Source organism: Euleptes europaea, chromosome 15, assembly GCF_029931775.1.
Source record: "Euleptes europaea isolate rEulEur1 chromosome 15, rEulEur1.hap1, whole genome shotgun sequence".
Classification (NCBI taxonomy): Eukaryota; Metazoa; Chordata; class Lepidosauria; order Squamata; family Sphaerodactylidae; genus Euleptes; species Euleptes europaea.
The window spans coordinates 33606209-33626430 of record NC_079326.1 but is presented as its reverse complement, the minus strand read 5'-3'; the positions used below and the strand labels follow the sequence as shown (position 1 = coordinate 33626430).

The window sequence follows — 20222 nt, the reverse complement described above, 5'->3', positions numbered from 1 at the left end:
GGGAGGATGCTACCTAAATGTATAACCTGGGAAGTTAATGTGCTGCTAAGTGACTTCAGGAAAGGTTTCCTTTGGATGGCTAAACTGGACATGAAGATGGCAGGTCTGAATGTTTAAAGATTTCACATAGAAAGAATAGGGTGCATCCCATTTTTAACAGCAAAAAGGCGTATGTGGGTAAAGCCTCCCGGCTGCCTGTCCCCTCCCCAAATGCTTCTTTTTATCAAGCTGCATCCTGATACAAGAGGTGACCTCCCCTGGGAGAAAGGTCCTTGGAGAGATAGAGGATATTAGTGGTAGGTTGGGCAGGGAAACGGTTCTGCACTTCGCAGCTGCGTGAGCCTGTTTAACCACTAACAACTGATGCCTTCAAACTTCCTCTTTCTATGAGAATGGGGCAGATCTGCATTTAAACAGATTTATCCCCAGGCCAATTAATCTGGTTCTAAAACAGAATTCTGTGTTGTTCAAGTGGAGAGAATGATTAGGGCCAGTTATTCGGAGACCGAAGTTCATTCTGTCTGTTGCTCTGTGCATATGGATGAAAGAGTGTTGTTGCACCCTCTTAAGGCAACCCTCAAACTCACTATATTTTTTGTAGCATTGACTTTTTCATCATGTTGCAATAACAAATCAAGTTATTTAAGTTGCAGTTGATCTTTGCTCCTTGCTTCCCCCCTCCACCGAAATAGGCTGGTGAGGCTATCTTTTTGGAAACTATATCATGAAATTTCATCTGTAAAAGGTCCGCATTAAAATTTATACCATGCATATTTAAATTTTAGCAAATGTCAGGGATTTGCTAATAACAAACTTCCAAGAATATACATGGCCTCTGTGTAGTTCTGGAATTTGTGAGTATGTAGTGTACTGAGCGCCCTCACCTGGATGGCCCAGGCTAGCCTGATCTCATCAGATCTCAGAAGAGTCAGCCCTGGTTAGAATTTGGATGGGAGACCACCAAGGAATACTAGGGTTGCTACACAGAGGAAGGCACTGGCAAACCACTTCTGTTAGTCTTCTGCCTTGAAAACCCCATAAAGGGATGCCATAATTCGGCTGCAACATGACTGCACTTTACACACACACATTATCTTAGGGAACGTGACTCTTCTGGTATATAGAAAAACAAAAGAAATTTCAGCATGGGCTGGATTTGCTTTGCCAGCGCTTTTCCTAAAGGAAGATTTCCTGTTTTTGACCGATCACAGATGAATTTCCACAGTGCTGCAGCATAAGGTTTCAGGGCCTCTGTGAAAAGCTTTTAGAGGCTAGATACAGGTCACAAGTAGCAGTGTGCATTTCAAAAACTATAATTTTAATTCTATATTAGAAAGTCAAGAAGTCATCAATGTTCAATAAGTATCAGGAGTATTGTCATTGTATTGGAAAGTTATGTCAGGATATTGGAATAACAGCAGTACACCCAAAACTGAGTGAAAATGACTATCATGCTCTTTTGGGAAGTATAAAATGAAATTAAAACAATTTTTGAAATGCCTGCAGTGAAGTGTTGCCTCCTTGCCCGCCCCCTGGCAGCAGGAGAAAGGAGGGGAGAGAAAAGGCACACATCAGCTAGTCTACAGTTGTAGTAGTCTACAAGGGCCACTCTGTCAATGGGTGGCAGCCCTGGCATCTGGATTCCTTTTGCCTCCTGGAGACATTTTCTGATTCTAATATTTAGTGGGAGTAAAATATCAGAATTGGGAATATTGGGAATGCTTTCCTGCACTAACAGATATTGATAATCTGATCTGATACTAGAAATATCAGATATTTTATTAGATCAGCAATATCTGATTGCACATATCTACCCACAAGCCTTATATTGCTTATCCTCTTTTCTGCCCAGTGAAAATTATAGAGTAGAGAAAGCTGTATGTAGCCAATCTGGAATGAAAGGAGACGGATTTCGTTACTAGCAGACAGTAAAGGAAGATTAGGATATATAGGGAACAATAATATAATGAATCAGAACAATATTTGTTCATTTAGACCAGTCCTATAAAGGCCTATGGGATGTGGAATGACATGGTATAGCTCAAAATCATAAGGTCTTGGAAGCTAAACAGGGTCAGTGCTTGGATGGGGGACCACCAAGGAAGACAATGGCAAAGCACCTCTGCTTGTCACATGCCTTGAAAGCCCCTTGCTGGGGTCAACATACATTGGCTGTGACCTGACAGGGCATGCATACATATAAGGCCTGGCAATGTAATTTGTATTATTCAGGTGACAGTATTAACTAAAGGTTTTGCACTGTCTGGCTACCTATAGGTACCAGGATGCACCAAATCAAATCTCGTAAAATTTCTACATACATAGGGTTCCAGTTATGAGGCATTGCACCCTGGTACCTATATGAGATTCCTGGGGTGTGGTGGTTTACCTGAACTAAAGTCTCTTCCTATTCTAGGTAGCAGATGGCTCAATCAGCTTAGAAAAGGAAAAGCAGGCTTTAAAGGCCCTTTCCTCCAAAGTATGAGGAGATCTCTTCCTATGTGTCTATTAAAGGTAAAGGTAGTCCCCTGTGCAAGCACCGGGTCATTACTGACCCACGGGGTGACGTCACATCCCGACGTTTACTAGGCAGACTGTGTCTATGAGCAAATACTTAAGTGGCACACGCAATAGTAACTTCTAGATTAGATGGCCCAGGCTAGCCTGATCTCGTCAGATCTCAGAAGCTAAGCAGGTTCAGCCCCGATTAGTATTTGGATGGGAGACCACCAAGGAAGTCCAGGGTTGCTGTGCAGAGGAAGGCACTGGCAAACCACCTCTGTTAGTCTCTTGCCATGAAAACCCCAAAAGGGGTCGCCATAAGTCGGCTGCGACTTGACGGCACTTTACACACACAACAATCTATTATGTGGGATTTCCTTTGAAATTTTGTTTTTAAATATAGTTTGTTCAAAATGCTGTTTCTTAGGGTAAGTCACAGGACCATCTTCCATAATATGAACCTGCCCGTGCACTAATGTCATCAGATGATACTCTGCTACGTGTCCTTTTGCTCACAGAGGTTTGGTGGAGAAACATGATAGATTTTTCATTATGGCAGCAGCAAGATTGTTGAATGCCTGCCTTTGTAAGGCACACCTGGCAACTTCTCTGCTAGATTAAGCAGAACAGTATAAACATTACTTTTTTGGACAGGTATTTACGTTAAGTGGAATTGCATTAATGTACTTCTGTTTGGGCTGAACCATTGTGTATTGTTTTGGTGGTTTCTAAGATTGTATTTAGATGTTTTTATTCATGGTTGTATCTAGTTGCATAATTTTGTAGGCTGTATGGTGGCAGTGTGGCAAAAAGCAGCATGTAAATATTTTAAGATGTTTTGTGAGTGGAAGACCTTGCAGGGGAGAGGAGCTCCCATCCTGTCTTCTCTGGTCTCTGCTTCTTCTCTTCTTCTAGTGCCTCTACTTGTTCAATGGTCCACTCTCAGTTTTCAGCCACCCACCCAGGTTTCTTCCCCCCTTTCTCCTTGCCCATCTGCTTCATCATCCATTGTCCTTCCTTGTCCACCTGCCCTATTTCTCCTCCCTTGCTATCGACCGGGCTGTTCTCTTCCACCAGCTGATTGCCTCTACCCCTTTTTCCTGTTATTGGGAAGCAATCTTGGGTTGCTTGACAATCCGAGATGTTGCCCCCCACATAGGCCTACTGCTTGTATACCAACTTCACTATTTACTTTTGGGGTGTGTGTACAGGGTTAATGTTATATTTTTCTGAGAACTTGAGGTTATGTATACCTTGGCCCTGGGTGACCTTTACAGTCCCATTATGATCAGATACATGATGTTGACATTGGTTTGGATACTGTAACACCTTTCTTTCAACGGTGATGGTTTCCTCCTTGTAAAAGCATCTTGCATCAGCAGAGTGTTCCTTGAATGAAAGAAAAATGTAACCATTAGCAAGGATTAAATCCCTGTTTAACTGGATGAAAAGATACTGCTGACTACAAGACATATGTATGACCTCTGTAATGATCTTGAAATCACTGGATTATTTAAAACAGAGCCAATGAATAGGGTTGCCAACCTTCAGGTAGTCAATCAAATAAACAGCACACTCAATATTTTAAGGCAAACATAAAGTGTATTTATATAGAAGTGACAAGAATAAAGTGAAAGTGAAACTAAAGATATTTACCGTGCTTTTGAGGCTTGTCAAGTCCATACACGGCTTATCACCTTTTGTACTGAGATTCTATATTAGTGTGCTGTGGGACAACTTTGTTCATTGTATATAATTGTACATATTTTTGTTCAGTACAACTACGTGTTTGTTTACGAATTGCATGTGTATCGATAGTTAGTTAGGTAGTTCCTTTATTCTTGTCACTTCTATATAAATACACATTATGTTTGCCTTAAAATATTGAGTGTGCTGTTTATTTGATTGAGTATCTTTCAATACAGCACTGGGTGACTCTTATTTTGCTTTGTAACCTCCAGGTAGTAGCTGGAGATCTTCCGCTATTACAACTGATCTCCAGCTGATAGAGATCAGTTCACCTGGGGAAAATGGCCGCTTTGGCAATTGGACTGTATAACATTGAAGTCTCTCCCCTCCCCAAATCCCGCCTTCCTCAGGCTCCACCCCAAAACCTTCCCGCCAGTGGTGAAGAGGGACCTGGCAACCCTACCTATGAAGCTCTTTTCAACTTCATTCATTTTACTTCATTGATTGATTGATTGTTTCAATTTAATACCCCGCTCTCCCCGGCCGAGACCAAGCTCAGAGCAGCTTACAGGGGAATAATAACCCATTTAATCAATAAAACCATTTAAAACAGCATTTAAAATTGCTACGAGGCAGACTGACACAGCTACTGCCTCTAGAAATTGTATTGCATAAACCAGTGGTTTTCATTGAGATATGAGACCCACTTTTAATCCCCAAGTGGCAGCAGGGACCTGTTGAGTTTCAGGCACAAGGCATCAGAATCATGTGACGGGAAGAGGAGGAGCTCTGGACTATCCTATGCTAAAAGAGAACCCTTGCCACCGCCGAGTGATCTCTCCTCACCATCCTGCTGGTGTGCGAAGAGAGAATGGGCATGGCACCCTTGTCCTCTATGCGTATGCCTTAGTGGTAGGTCCTTTCAAAAAGCAACAAAAGTGACAGGTGACACAACAGGTGGGGCTCTGAACCACCAGAGGGTTCTGACCCTCTGAAGATCACTGGCATAAAACTTCTGCCTTCTGTCCTGCCACGAATAAACTTTGGTCCATAAGCAACTGAAAACTGAATGGCCTTCACCTGTTTCCTAAACACTTATCAATAAAGGACTCTTGTGACCCCCCCTCCCTCAGGAGCAGATGTCACCACTAAAAAATCTCTGTCTTGTGTTGCATCCCATTGTACTAACGATTAGGGGGGCACATGGAATGCCTCGAGAGCCAGCGTGGTGTAGTGGTTAAGAGTGGCAGACTCTAATCTGGAGAACTGAGTTCGATTCCCCACTCCTCCACATGAAGCCTGCTGGGTGACTTTGGGCCAGTCACAGTTGTCTCAGAACTCTCTCAGCCCACACAGAGGCAGGCAATGGCAAACCACCTCTGAATGTTTCTTTCCTTGAAAACCCTATGGGATCACCATAAGTCAGCTGTGACTTGTCGGCACACACACACACACACACATATATGGAAGGCCTGGGTGTGAGGGCTGTTACTACACAGGGGCATCACTCCAGTTGCTGGCATGGGCGATGGAGATCTGCAGTTTGGGGAGTGTCAGCATTCTTTTGTAATTGTTGATATTCTCCTCATTATGGACATTGACTCTTGCCCATATACGCTGGCTGGAAATTTTATTTCTCTACAAAAATTATGCCACACATCTATCTTGTAAAATTCAAGGCAACTAACAGCAAGTTAAACAGTGGACATGAATGTTTTCCAAGTAGTTAAGCTTGGTTTCGCATTTGAGCACTTCTTTCTTAACAAACGTGTGACTCTTAAGTAGGGTCAAAGTCCTCTGTGATAAAAGCCTTATTTGAAATGATCGCTAAATTCTTAAGCTGTATTTAATCAAATATTAGCTCAGCGTTTGGAGAATAGAAAGGAGTTGATTAAGATCACATAAATTTGTGACATTTTATTTGGAGTCTTCTTGGTTGCCATCATTATTCCTATATCTAATTCTGAACTGGGCCATAGAGTGTGGATCAAAAACTCCACACAGTGGGGCCAGGGATAGTCAGGGTCATGCTGCATACCTATTCTCTCTAGTATCAGAGGAGCTTGCCTATTATATTAGGTGCTGTGGAACACAGGCAGGATGGTGCTGCTGCAGTCATCTTGTTGTGGCTTTCTAGAGGCACCTGGATGGCCACTGTGAACAGACTGCTGGACTTGATGGGCCTTAGTCTGATCCAGTAGGGCCTTTCTTATGTTCTTATGTTCAGGGGGATATTTCTAAAAGCCTGAGAGAAGCTCTAGATTTTGTATGAAATGTAAAAAAAAAATACTTTGTGGGTTATAAAACTGCAAAAATCATAGAAGCAATGTCTGCTTCTTTAAGAAAAGTGCAGAGATGTAACTGGCAGCCTTATTTGTTGTCTCTCTACTCTGCGTAGATTCATTGAATGACCTAATTACACCGAATGAAAAGAGACAGCGGAATTACCTGCCTTTGCTAGTAGAAGGAAGCAATCTTTCAGATATACAGCAGGCAAAATCCTTTGTAGATCAATACTTTGGGCTTAAAAGAAAACATCATTTAATTGTTTCTAGCAACACATCAGCCATTCTCTCATGGCAGATTAGTGCCTAGTACATAGTTTTGGAATTACTGTTCTGGCGTGTGAACAAGAAAAAAGGTTGATGAATGAGGATGTCTTAGGGTTTGTGGTTGAAAGGCTTTTAAGTTAAGGAAGGTGTAATCTAAGAATTCCTTTCTATCTAGAGAGAATTATTGTTTAGCATGACTAAAGGGAACTGTACATTTTCAGGTCTACACACGGCTGTGGAGGCATGTTTGTACTGGTGTCAAAGGCTGAGAAATACAGCTTGTTATGTTTTATCATATCTATAGCTGACATAACTGCAGGGGAGACTGCATGAGTATTCTAAGACTGCAGCATACTGAAGGCAGATTAAATTATCTCTAAATTCACTTAGAAGACTCAGGTAGTACAAAGAGTCCAGTCCTAGAAAGAGTGAGTCCAGTGAGAGCCACCATGGTGTAGTGGTTAAGAGCGTCTTTTGGAGCGGTGGAGTCTGATCAGGAGAACCAGGTTTGGATTCCCTACTCCTCCACATGAGCGGCGGTCGCGAATCTGGTAAACCAGGTTGGTTTCCCCACTCCTCCATATGAAGCCAGCTGGGTGATCTTGGGCTAGTCACAGTTCTCTTAAAGCTCTCTCAGCCCCGCCTACCTCACAGGGTGTCTGTTGTGAGGAGGGGAAGGTAAGGTGATTGTAAGCCGTTTTGATTCTCTCTTAAGTGGTAGAGAAAGTCGGCATATAAAAACCAACTCTTCTTCTTCAGTCTAAATCCATTGAAATTCATATTTGGGGATCAGGGGTTCCCAAAGTGGTTCCCATGAGTGGGGCCAGCAAGGCTTCTTTTGCCCAGCAAGACTTCTGATTGACAATTGGAGATTTGATTGGCTGTGCTGATTTTTTTAAAATGTTGCTTTGGCTGCAGCAGCTACCACAGCACAAGGATTCACACTGTATTATTGTTGTTAAGCTGTGGCAATCATTTTGAGGCTGGCTCCGCCTTTTGTGGCAGCAGTTTTGTGGCAGCCATTTTGTTGCTGCGCCCACCATGCCATGTCAGAATTGCAAACGTGCCCTCAGGTTCAGAAAGGTTGGGGACTTCTGGTCTGGTCTGGACATACTCTATGTAGTATTGTGTAGGGAAAGTATTACCCTTATAATGAGCCATCTATTCCTTTGCTGTCTGTTGTGTCAATGGCTCTCCAAAGACTCAGTAGGAGCTGTTCCAAGATGGTGTACCTGAGACTCCAAGGAATAAATCTGGTACTTTTATATGCAAAGATTATGATTTACCATTGTACCATATTTCCTGTTTTGCATGAAAACTACTTATACATACCAATGATTATCTAGCTTTGTAGCTGTCTCTTTCTTATAGCTGTTGACAATGTCATTAGGACATGGCAGGGATCTCACCCTGCAAAAGAAAATCAGGTGACTCATCTGAAATGCAAGCGCATGCCAGCAATGGCTTTATGTCTGCTGTTTGTATATTGAGTATGGGTTCCATAGGGAAAAGAAAAGTAGCTTTTGGAATACTCCTTGCATTTTTCCGCCATGGATCATTCTCATCTCTCCATGGAGAATACAGTTCAGATGTCAGTTGCTAGCTTGTTCTTAGTTATCCTGCTTGGAGTTGACCATAGAAATGTCCCTACTTCTTTATTGTACAAAGAGATTATAGAAGTGTGGAAAGCAAGAAGTAAATTATAAGTGGTGAATAGTTGATGTGCATTCTGTAAAAAGAGAAATAATAATAGATAGAACAACATGTACTTTGAGTATTTTGTGGTGGAGAGGAATGTCATACACAACTTCTTTTAATTACCTCCACATATAAATATCCATTTACCTGCAAAAAAGCAGGGAGAGAAGGAAGAGTGATAAAAAGGGCAGATTAGGCTACCCATAAGATACACAGAGACATCAAAGACATAGCTCAAAGATCTCTTGGATTACTTTCCCCTGAAAAAGACAAGAGTTTTTGGAAGTAATGTTCTTAAGGCCACAATCCTATGCCCACTGGTATGGGAATAGGCCTACTGAACTTGGTAGGACTTACTTCTGAGTAGAGGTGCCATCTATTCCTTGGCTCCATCATCAACCAAAAGGGAGACTGCAACCAGGAAATCAGAAGGACATTGAGAATGGGAAGGGCAGCTATGAAGGAGCTAGAAAAGATTCTTAAGTGTAAGGATGTGTCACTGGCAACCAAGATCAAATTAATTCATGGCATAGGATTCCTTATTACTGTGCATGGGTGTGAAAACTGGACAATGAAGAAAGTTGACCGGAAGAAAGTAGAGTCCTTTGAAATGTGGTGTTGGAAGAAAGTGTTATGGATACCATGGATCGCCAAAAAAACAAGTCTTTCCCTAGAAGCTAAAATGATGAAACTGAGGCTGTCATACTTCAGTCACATTATGAGAAGACAGGAGTTCACTGGAAAATACAATAATGCTAGGAAAAGTTGAAGGCAACAGGACATGAGGAAGACCCAATATGAGATGGATTTACCCTATAAAGCAGGGATGGGGAACCTCAGGTCCAGGGGCCGTATGCGGCCCCCGAGGACATTTTTTGTGGCCCTCGGGAGCTCCGGGGCCCCACCATGGAGGTGCAGCATAGGACAGCCCTCCCTGAGGGTGTTCCTGGGGCCATGGCTTGCAGGGGTGCTGCAGCGCCCTTTGGACCTCCTCTCGCCGACTGACAGCTGTTGGTCGGCAAAAGGAGGGGGAGGGACGCTTCCCCCAAGGTTGCCCCCTATAGCCACAGCATGCAGGAACACCGGGGCACACTGTAAGCCCCTCTTGCTGCCTGTCGGCTGTTGAGCAGCGAGGGGGGGGGGGAAGAGGCCCGCAGCTCCCGGCGGCAGAGCATGCGTGCAGGAGCCGATCGGGCTTCCGGGGGCCTTTTGTGGATTCTGGGGCGGGGAGGGCATGGAGCCTGGGGCCAGGTGGTGTGGGGCCGGCGGGTGTGTGTGTGGAGGGGAAGGCTTTCTCTCTCCCTCTCTTTCTGTCTCTTTCTTTGTCTGTCTCCTTCCATCCTTTCTTTCTCCCCCTCTTTCCATTTCTTTCTCCTTCTCTCCCTTTTCCTCTTTCTCTGTTTTCCTACCTTCCTCCCTTGCCGATCAACCGCGGGCTTCACCTCCCTGGTGCCTCGTTTGCTCGGGGCCCACCGCTGGCTGCCCTCCCGCCTGGGAGGGGGGGAGGACCGGGGGAGCCCTCCAGGCCTTCCCTGGGGTTGCCAGCCTCCAGGTGGTGGCCGGAGCCTCTCACCCCCCCCACGGGAGATCTACACCTGGTTATGGCCCCCGAATGATGTTATAAATGTGCAAATGGCCCTTGGCAGGAAAAAGGTTCCCCACCCCTGCTATAAAGGAAGCCAGCATGGTGTTGTGGTTAAGAACTGTGGACTCTAATCTGGAGAACTGGGTGTGATTCCCTACTCCTACTCATGAGCGGTGGACTCTGATTTGGCGAACCAGGCTGGTTTCCCCACTCCTGCACATGAAACCTGCTGGGTGACCTTGGGCCAGTCACAGTTCTCTCAGAACTCTCTCAGCCCCACCTACTGACAAGGTGTCTGTTGTGGGGAGAGGAAGGGAAGGCAATTGTAAGCCAGTTTGAGTTTCCTTTAAAAAATAGAGAAAATCAGGTTATAAAAAACAACTCTTCTTCATTTTGCAAGACCTGAGAAAGGCTGTTAATTACACTGATTCATAGGGTCTCCATGAGTTGGAGGCAACTTGACGGCTCTTAACACGCATTCACAGCTGTCTAGGGTTGCTTTGTTGGTAGATTCACTTGAAATAAATAACATAAAAATCACTATGGCCTTGACATTTATGTTAGGACAAAACCGCTAAGGTATTACTATGTAAGAGGAACTGAACTGCATGTGTTTATACAGCAGTAACGACTGCAGAAAGTCAATCAGTTCTATGTAATGAATTATTGTTATTTATTGATATTAGTGCCCTTTTTCCAACATAAAACTCAAGGTGATATACATAAAGTTCCTTGGAAGTCTTACCAAAGCCAGACCTGCTGAGCTTTAGCAAGGCTGCTGGGTCATACTTTGGAATGCTGGAGGAGGAATGTACCTGTTGCCAGGAACAAAATTATAGCACAGACAGTCCAAAATGTTTTGGTTCCTGAAGCAGAAAAGCTAAAGGCACCCTCTGTGATTGCATAAATATAATATGCAATTAAACAACTTACCCTTTTCTGCTTTTCAAATGCGAGAGGCATCTCAGCCTTCTTTATGGCAGGGGCCAGCCCTAAGGATATCAAAAGATCACTTGATGACTACTATTGTGATGTCCAGGTAAATCACAAGCTTGCTTGTACAAGTTTTGCTAAGCTGATGAGTCACTTTCCTCTTTGTTACCAGAGAGTCTGAAATAGGGCTAGCGTGGCATAAAAGGATTGCATAAATAATGGAATATTCCCCACAGGCAGAGTTACAAACTGGGGTATTCAGCTTTCATGGCATCCCTGTTTTTAGGCATTTCAAAAGCATTCTGTAGGGTCTTATGATTCCGGCACATGGGCAACTGATAAGATGGAATGTTGCTAGGCAACCTTTCTTTTTCTTGTGGAAATGGTTGTTCTGTTGCTAGCATATGATAGTGCTAGAACGCTGGACATCTGCCTGACTGATGCCGGGCGGCCTTGCAGCGCTGTGCAAAAATGGGCAAAAGTCAATCAGCGCATTCTACAACTGAGATAGTTCTGGTTAATGCTTCAAGCACAGCAGAGCAGCTGAGAGGATCATAGGCTGAATATTTGATGGACTGTGTTTTAGACTAAGCATAATACAAAGAGTCCAAATAATGCTGCTGAATTAATTACACACTGCAATGTATAGTGTTATAGGGATAATTACAGTGCAATCCTAAGAACACTTTTTTGGGAATAAGCTCTGCTCAATAGACCTGAGTAGGATTCTGAATAGACATATTTAGGATTGAAGAAGAAGAAGATGACGAGTTGGTTTTTATATGCCAACTTTCTCTACCACTTAAGGAAGACTCAAGCCAGCTTACAGTCACCTTCCCTTCCCCTCCCCACAACAGGCACCCTGTGAGGCTGAGAGAGCTCTTAATAGAACTGTGACTAGCCCAAGATCACCCAGCTGGCTTCATGTGGAGAAGTAGGGAAACCAACCCGGTTCACCTGGTTAATGTCTGCTGCTCATGTGGAGGAGTGGGGAATCAAACCCGGTTCTCCAGGACAGAGTCCACCGCTCCAAACCACCACTCTTAACCACTACACCATGCTGGCCCTGTTCATCTCATATTTGTCCAGCTTTTTCAGAGCAATCCTGAAGGGGGGGTAGTTGGAGGGTGCCCAGGGATGGTGCCACCCCATGCCACCTCCAGAGCAGCTTGCTGCCAGTGCTGCAAGCTGGAAAAGGCACTTTAAAAGAAAACCCTGTGGAGCTCCTCATAGAACTGCACAGGGCTACGCCACCTTTTTGCAGGCATAACTTGACGCCTGCAAAAAGGGGTGTTCCCTGCCTGAAAGGGCTTTGGAAGCTGCCTAGAGGAAGCTCTGCCTCCAGGAACGCCTCCTGGATGCCAGCGTGAGCATTCGTGTCGGAAAAATGCTGCGAGGGAGGCAGTGTTGGCACTCAAGGCTTGCGCTGCTGCGTTGCTCCCCAGATCCGGCATCAGTCACCCTGCGCTGGTGTCTGTGCCACTTTGGACAGCGCAAGTGGCCCGGACGCTGACACTGGGGTCATGCCGGCTCCTACGTGGCTCCCCCTCCCCTTCAGGATTGCACAGTTAGTCTACAGCAGGGGTGGGGAACCTTTTTCCTGCCAAGGGCCATTTGCACATTTATAACATCATTCGGGGGCCATACCAGGTGTAGATCTCCCGTGGGGGGGGGGTGAGAGGCTCCGGCCACCACCTGGAGGCTGGCAACCCCAGGGGAGGCCATGCAGAGAAGGCTTGGAGGGCTCCCCCGGTCCTCCCCCCCTCCCAGGCGGGAGGGCAGCCAGCGGTGGGCCCCGAGCAAACGAGGCGCCAGGGAGGTGAAGCCCGCGATTGATCGGCAAGGGAGGAAGGTAGGAAAACAGAGAAAGAGGAAAAGGGAGAGAGGGAGAAAGAAATGGAAAGAGGGGGAGAAAGAAAGGATGGAAGGAGACAGACAAAGAAAGAGACAGAAAGAGAGGGAGAGAGAAAGCCTTCCCCTCCACACACACACCCGCCGGCCCCACACCACCTGGCCCCAGGCTCCATGTCCTCCCCGCCCCAGAATCCACAAAAGGCCCCCTGAAGCCGGATCGGCTCCTGCACGCATGCTCTGCCGCCGGGAGCTGCGGGCCTCTTCCCCCCCCTCGCTGCTCAACAGCCGACAGGCAGCAAGAGGGGCTTACAGTGTGCCCCGGTGTTCCTGCATGCTGTGGCTATAGGGGGCAACCTTGGGGGAAGCGTCCCTCCCCCTCCTTTTGCCGACCAACAGCCGTCAGTTGGCGAGAGGAGGTCCAAAGGGCACTGCAGCACCCCTGCAAGCCATGGCCCCAGGAACACCCTCAGGGAGGGCTGTCCTATGCTGCGCCTCCACGGTGGGGCCCCGGAGCTCCCGAGGGCCACAAAAAATGTCCTCGGGGGCCCGCATACGGCCCCCGGGCCTGAGGTTCCCCATCCCTGGTCTACAGCCTCTCAGGAAACCATTTCTAAACTACTTACAGGTTCTGAGAAGGAGAAAATAATGGGTCTGTTTCCATGTATCTTCAAGAGTGACCATGTATTCTTTATATACTCATAGTACTGGTTCGAGTATCCCTTATCCAGAAATCCAATATTTAAAATACTTCAACATTCAAAACTTTTTGAGCACCCACAAATGGTAATAAAATGGCATCTGTGCAGGCCGGCGTGGTGCAGTGGTCAAGGTCGGTTTGGAGCGGTGGACTCTAATATGGAGAACCGGGTTTGATTCCCCACTCCTCCACATGAGTGGCGGAGGCTAATCTGGTGAACCTGGTTGGTTTCCCCACTCCTACACATGAATCCATCTGGGTGACCTTGGGCTAGTCTCTTAGAGCTCTCTCAGCCCCACCTACCTCACAGGGTGTCTGTTGTGGGGAGGGTAAAGGAAGGTGATTGTCACCTGGTCTGATTCTTCCTTAAGTGGTAGAGTATATAAAAACCAACTCTTCTTCTTCTTCTTCTCGTCAATGGCAAGTTGCCCACGATTCCTCACATGCCCAAATATTTTTAAAATACTGTATAAAATTACCTTCAGGCTATGTGTATAAGGTGTATATAAAATGTAAATGAACTTCATGTTTAGACTTGGGTCCCATCCCCAAGAAATCTCATTATGTATATACAACTATTCCAAAATATGGAAAGATCCGAAATACGGAACTTCTGGTCCCAAGCATTTCGAATAAGGGATAATCAATCTGTATGATAATGTCTCAATGGCTATTTTTGTCACGTAGCTCCAGAAGCTATTTATAATAGATAGGCAGGATAAAAATCTGCTAAATAAAGCACTTCATTGCAATATATCCAGTCTGTTCCAAACCTATAATTATTCTGCCTCATAGCCCTGCTTTATTATTTTTTAAAGAAGCATACAGTACGCATGAACGCTCAGCAGAAGGCATTTCAAAACCTCAGTGTATTTACCCTTTTATTCTGAAGGATAAAGTGTGGGAAGGCAGTATGTAAATGACTGGGTGTGTTGTGCTGTGCTGTACTTGTTCTTAGTCCAAAGTAGAAATAGCCTTTAGTACTTCAAAAGAGTTGTGTACTTATTAGCCTGCACTTCACATTTTTTGCCTTATCATCAAGATATGGCAGGTGGTTTTACTGCCCAAGGATCAGAATAAAAGAGAAATAAATCTATGGTGTTTTTTTTTCTTTCTACCTTTAATGAGTACTTTGAAAGCAAAAAAAAAAAAAAAAAAATCCACAAGGAACCACACCGATATTGCAAACAAATTTACTGACCCTAAACATGCAAGTGTAAAAATAGCATAAAGGGTTATCCAGGCGCTTTACTTGCAAACTGTGTATTGGAATATAAGGTAGCCTAGATCTATTCAACATCAAGCAGTCTTGCCTTTTCCCCCCTTTGTTCTAACAGATAACTCTGCACCTGACCCTCGCAGGACGTTTACTCTACAGGATTACTTGGATGACAGTCTGCAATACAAATCATACAATTTGAAGTGGATTTCAGGTAACCAGCATACGTGTCTAGAATGCTTTCGCTGCCTATATTGGCTAGTGAGCCTTAAGCTGTTTCACAAAATACTAAAAAAGAAAAGGTATTTTCAACATATCTGTAAACATGTGCCTAGGGGTCTTGCTCCCAGGTGTGTGTTCCTCATGGCTTTACAAATAATGCATTATTACATTGTCCACCATGGGAACCCGGAGCAGTGTTGTGTTGTGTGAAGAAGTGCTTCCTTTTGCCTGTTCTGAATCTACAGTCCAGCAATTTTATGGCGGGGGGGGGGGTTACCCCTAAATTCTAGTATCATGACATGGGGAATGTGAGAAAAGGTTATCTTGATCAACTTTCTCTATGCTATACATAAAGTTATGCCCTCTGTCATGCCCCTCATTAGTCCATTTTATTAGCTACAAATCCCTAAATGGACTGTCAGCCCTTTTGTGAGTGGGTGCAGTAGACAGATAATATGAGTTCTACTACACATGTTATAGGTTGTAAAGTGCCCCATCTACTAAATCCCCTCTATCTCATCTCTTTTTTTTTTTGATATCCTAAATTTGACTTAACTCACCTTAGCTTAGTATGTATGAGCTTTTCTTTTGGCAAGCATTCAGGAAAAGCTTGTCTGTTTCCCAAGAATTCTCTCCCAGCTCATAGTGTTAGCGTGTGTATACCTGCATTATTATATCGCCCTCTGGGAATTACAATTTGATGTCACCAGCCCTGCGCCAGTCCTGTAGCACTCCACCCAAACAAACAAAAGAAAAGGTTTGAGATCAGAACAGGGGACAGCCGCCACATTAAAAGGCTTGTGGGAAACAATCAAGAGAATTGACTGAAATAGAGAAGATGCTCACCCGACGTATGGTTGTTTAGTGAAGTGGTTTTGCAGCAAAATCCTGAGAATACTTTCCTCAGAGTAAGCCCAACTGAACAGACCAGACTAGGATTCTGAGTAGACCCGCTTAGAATGGCACTGTTGTTCTTCACGGCAATCAATGAGTTTAAATGAGAGTAAGGGCACATTCCTGAGGGGGGGCAAATTGGCTTAGGAGGCAGCATGACCTCTACTCCAGCCACTTGCACCATGAAAACTGACCCGGACCCCGGCTCCTCTGGACCACAGCGGCAGTGTGGCCCTCTGACACTGGTTAAGCCTCCCACCAGCATTCTCCTGGTGCAAGTCCCCGAGCCGACATTCTGGGAAACATCTCCGTCTTACATGTCCTGCAGAACTGGGCTAAGTCCCACAGGGCACAGGTCTCATTCATCAGAGAGTTCTACCAGGCTGAGGCCAGAACTGAAAAACCCCTGGCCTTGGTTGAGGACAGCCGGATGGTTCTAGGGCCAGGGACTACCAGCAGGTTGTTCTCTGATGAGTGCAGTGCTCTCTGAGGGGAGTACCAGGAGAGGCAGTCCTGCAGGTATGCTGATCCCAGACTGTTTAGGGCTTTAAAAGTTAATACCAGAACCTTGAACATGATCTGGCATTCAATCTGGAGCCAAACTTAAGGGTAGCCCTGCGTAGAGCGAGTTACTGTAGTCCAGTCTATAGGTGACCGTTGCATGGATCATTGTAGCCATGTCAGTACAGGACAGGTAGGGAATCAGCTGTTGGGCTTGGCGGAGATGAAAAAAAGGCCAACCGAGCTGTATTCATGACCTGGGCCTCCAACAAAAGAGAGGCATCCAGTGTCACTCCCAAACTCTTGACAGAGGGCACTAGTATCGGCTATACCCAGTCAAGATTGGGAAGCCGAATTTCCCCACCTGAACCTGACCAACCCAGCCACAAGATCTCCATCTTCGATGGGTTCAATTTCAGGTGGCTCTGTTTCAACCATCCAGCCACAGCCTCCAGACACCCAACCAGCTGTTCTGGGTGGTGTCCAGCCAGCCGTCCAGCAGAAACAGCTGGGTGTCATCAGCATATTGATGGTAACCTAGCCCGAAACTCCTGACTAGCTGGGCGAGGTGACACATATAGGTGTTAAAAAGCATCGGGGAGAGAATTGCTGTCTATAGGACCCCACACACCAGACGGAGTGTCGAGACCCCACCACCAAATGCCACCTTTCTGTTTTTGACCATGGAGAGATGAGGTCAGCCACTGCAGAGCTGTCCCATGCTGTTAGCCACTATGCTCTAAGCCATAGCCTTTCGTGATTTGGAAATCTCATATCTACTAGAGCTGCCTCCACCCATATGTACCCATGAGGCAGTTCCATTCACCGGACCAGGGATAGCTGGTAGGTCCCCCACTTAGGTCAATAAGAACTGTCACTGCTCAGGCTTTTTTTATGGCTGCTCCTGTGCTGTGGGCTTCCCAAGGATACAAGGAAGGCTTCAACCTTGCACAGGCTCCAGCGGCCCAGTATAGCAGAGCTCTTTCATTGTGCCTTTGGTAGCCCCTGAGAGAAGTCTGTGGCTTGCTTCCTATTGTTTATATCTGCTGTGTGTGTGTGTGTGTTAAGTGCCGTCAAGTCGCTTCCAACTCATGGCGACCCTATGAATGAAAGTCATCCAGAATGTCCTATCTTAGATCTTGCAAATCTGTGGCTTCCTTTATTGAGTCAATCCATCTCTTGTTGGGTCTTCCTCTTTTTCTGCTGCCCTCAACTTTTCCTAGCATGACTGTCTTTTCCAGTGACTTGTCGTCTCATGACGTGACCAAAATACGATAGCCTCAGTTTAGTCATTTTAGCTTCTAGGGTCAGTTCAGGCTTGATTTGATCTATAACCCACTGATTTGTTTTTTTGGCAGTCCACGGAATCCGTAACACTCTCCTCTTATATCTGCTACCGGTTTCTAACTTTATATAAACTAGTTTTTCGTCACATTGACTGGTAGAAAAGTAGGATATACATATTTTTAAATAAATAAATACGTCAGAAAAATAACTGCAGGAAATGTTTGTGGATTTTTTTTTTACTGTATTATTGAACAATTGCTCTTTCTTAGAAAACCAATATCTCCACACAAGGCAGAGCAATGTCTTTCTCTTCAACGTTGATGATGGAACTGTCGCTGAAATCCTCTCAAATGACACATTAGTAAGTTTCCCCTAAATACTGCATGTTTCACCCCTTTTCTCTAGATTGAACATTTCCTTCTATTATATGTATTTATGGTGTTCTCGTTTTTAACGCTCTTTTCCCCGTTACATCTACAGGCAAATTACAGTGCTTCTGAAGCAATTCTGTCAGCAGACCTAAAATTTGCCCTTCTGCGAACTGAGTATTCAAAGGTATGCCTTGAGTTTCAAGGTTTTTTTTCTGGCTTATATCAATATAAATGGTTACGGTTATCTCTAATATGGAACTTTGGTCTTTTTGTAGATATGAGTTCTGGAAATGTCTTGAGGAGACTTGGGGCTTTGGTCTTTTCCCTTGCATTGCCCAAAGAGGCCCCCAAAACTTCACCTGCTCTTCCCCAATGATGCCATACAGCTAAAGTTGTGATGAGGCTGGTTTCTGGTTAGCCTGCTGGTTTTTTCAGTGTCTGGGCCAGCAGCCGATCCAGGAAATACTGAACCTAGTTAAACCTGTATCCTACCACACCTATAATAGGGCAGCATTGTGTTTTATTATCATTGCTTTAAAAAGAAAAGATAAAATATATTATGTTGATTGACTGCAGAATTTCAGGGCAATAAAATTCTTAATTAATGACCAGCCAGCAAAAATAAACTGTATAGTTAGGATCAGAGTTAGGGCTATTCAACACCATAAAATGCCAACTAAACATATGCTTCTCTAATGCCTGCCTCTTCATAATTCTAAGCCAGCCCTCCCCATAATTCTGAGTCATCACTGTACTCATAAATCATATTGTGCAAATTAAATTATACGAGTGGAAGCTCTTAGTTGCATATTTTAGACTTCCAGGTAGCTATAAACATTCTTATAGGCACACTTGCTATGAATGGGATTTAACATCCAAGTAACACAGAACAGACATATTATACTGTTTATTTTAGTGTTTCACTTGTAGATAAGTAATGGCCATTGAAGAGGTATGATAAGCAACCAGCAACAGGGCTTGTGGTTAGGGTCACCAGCTGGCCTGAATAAAAAGGTCTTGTCCCATTAATGGAGGCTTAATGTTTTGAATCACCCCTGTGCTGTTCAAGCCGACTGAGTAACCTTGGACCAGATATACATTCTCATCCTAACCCATCTCATAGGGTTATTGTCAGGATAAAATGGAGGATAGGAGAATGGACTCCACTGAGTCTCCACTGGGGGCAAAGGTGGTGCAAAAATGAAGTAAATAAATATAGCTGAAAATGAGGGGCACATAAAAGGTAAGTTGGATGGCGGGTGAGAAATAAGGAAACAGGGGAAAGGGAGAGGATATGGGAGCTGCCAGGAGGAGGGAAAGAAGAAACTGTGGGGAAGGGGATACAGAGGAAATGAGAAGCTGCCCTGCTGAAGTCCGAACTCCCCCGCTTTGGTTCCGTGCAATTCGGCATGAGATCTGGAGTTTGGGGAAAAATTCGGCCGAATAAAGCCATTAAAAACACAATCGCGCCTTTCCGTGGCTTCAGGGGGGGCATTTTTGGGGGTAGAGGTCCCAAACTTTCAGCGTAGCTTGAGGGGACCCTTCTTGCAAGAACCCCCAAGTTTTGTAAAGATTGGGTCAGGGGGGGCTGAGATATGGGCCCCGAAAGGGGTCCCCCCTCCTTAATGTGTATCTCTGACAATGGGGGTTTGCAATTAGCAGAGCTTGCCGCCCATGCCCAAAGCTCCCAGCCCCGACAAACAGCTGAGCTGGGGGGAGCAAAGGCAGGGCAGGGGAGAAGTTTGCAAACCATGCAAAGCAACATATTTGCAGCCATGTAAACCATGCAAAGCAACATGTTTGCAACCATGCAAAGCAACACGTTTGCAACCATGCAAAGCAACACCTGACACCTGGGAGTTTGCAAACCATGGAAAGGGGCAGAGGCAGCTAGCTATGCATAAGGAGCAGGAGGGGTGGAATTTCCCCTTTTGCATCGGACTCAGGACCAGGCAAATGCATTCTTTAAGTCACAATTTGAAAACCAGTTTTGAGCACGCATCAAAATAGACCTAACCGATCTTATGAATGAGGGAAAACCTGAGGACACACAACTGAAGCCCCCCCTCAAACCAGGGAGAGAGAGACTCAGGGGGCATCCCCCCGCAGAACAGGCGAAAGCCCCCTTTGGCTTCCCCCTACCCACAGAAACTGCTCCCTCCCCACACACACACAGACTCTGCTTCCCCCCACACACACACAGGAGAAAAATTATAGA

The 20222-nt window shown here is 45.1% G+C and overlaps 1 protein-coding gene across 1 annotated transcript in view; it reads left to right on the top strand.

Annotated features, from left to right (window-relative positions):
- The window catches only part of DPP4 (dipeptidyl peptidase 4), an 81733-nt gene that overhangs the window by 11428 nt on the left and 50083 nt on the right, over positions 1 to 20222 (top strand). Inside the window, exons 4-6 of the mRNA XM_056861178.1 lie at positions 14818 to 14943; positions 17903 to 17994; positions 18114 to 18188. Of these exons, the coding sequence (XP_056717156.1) occupies positions 14818 to 14943; positions 17903 to 17994; positions 18114 to 18188 (293 nt within the window). The remainder of the gene's footprint in view (positions 1 to 14817; positions 14944 to 17902; positions 17995 to 18113; positions 18189 to 20222) is intronic.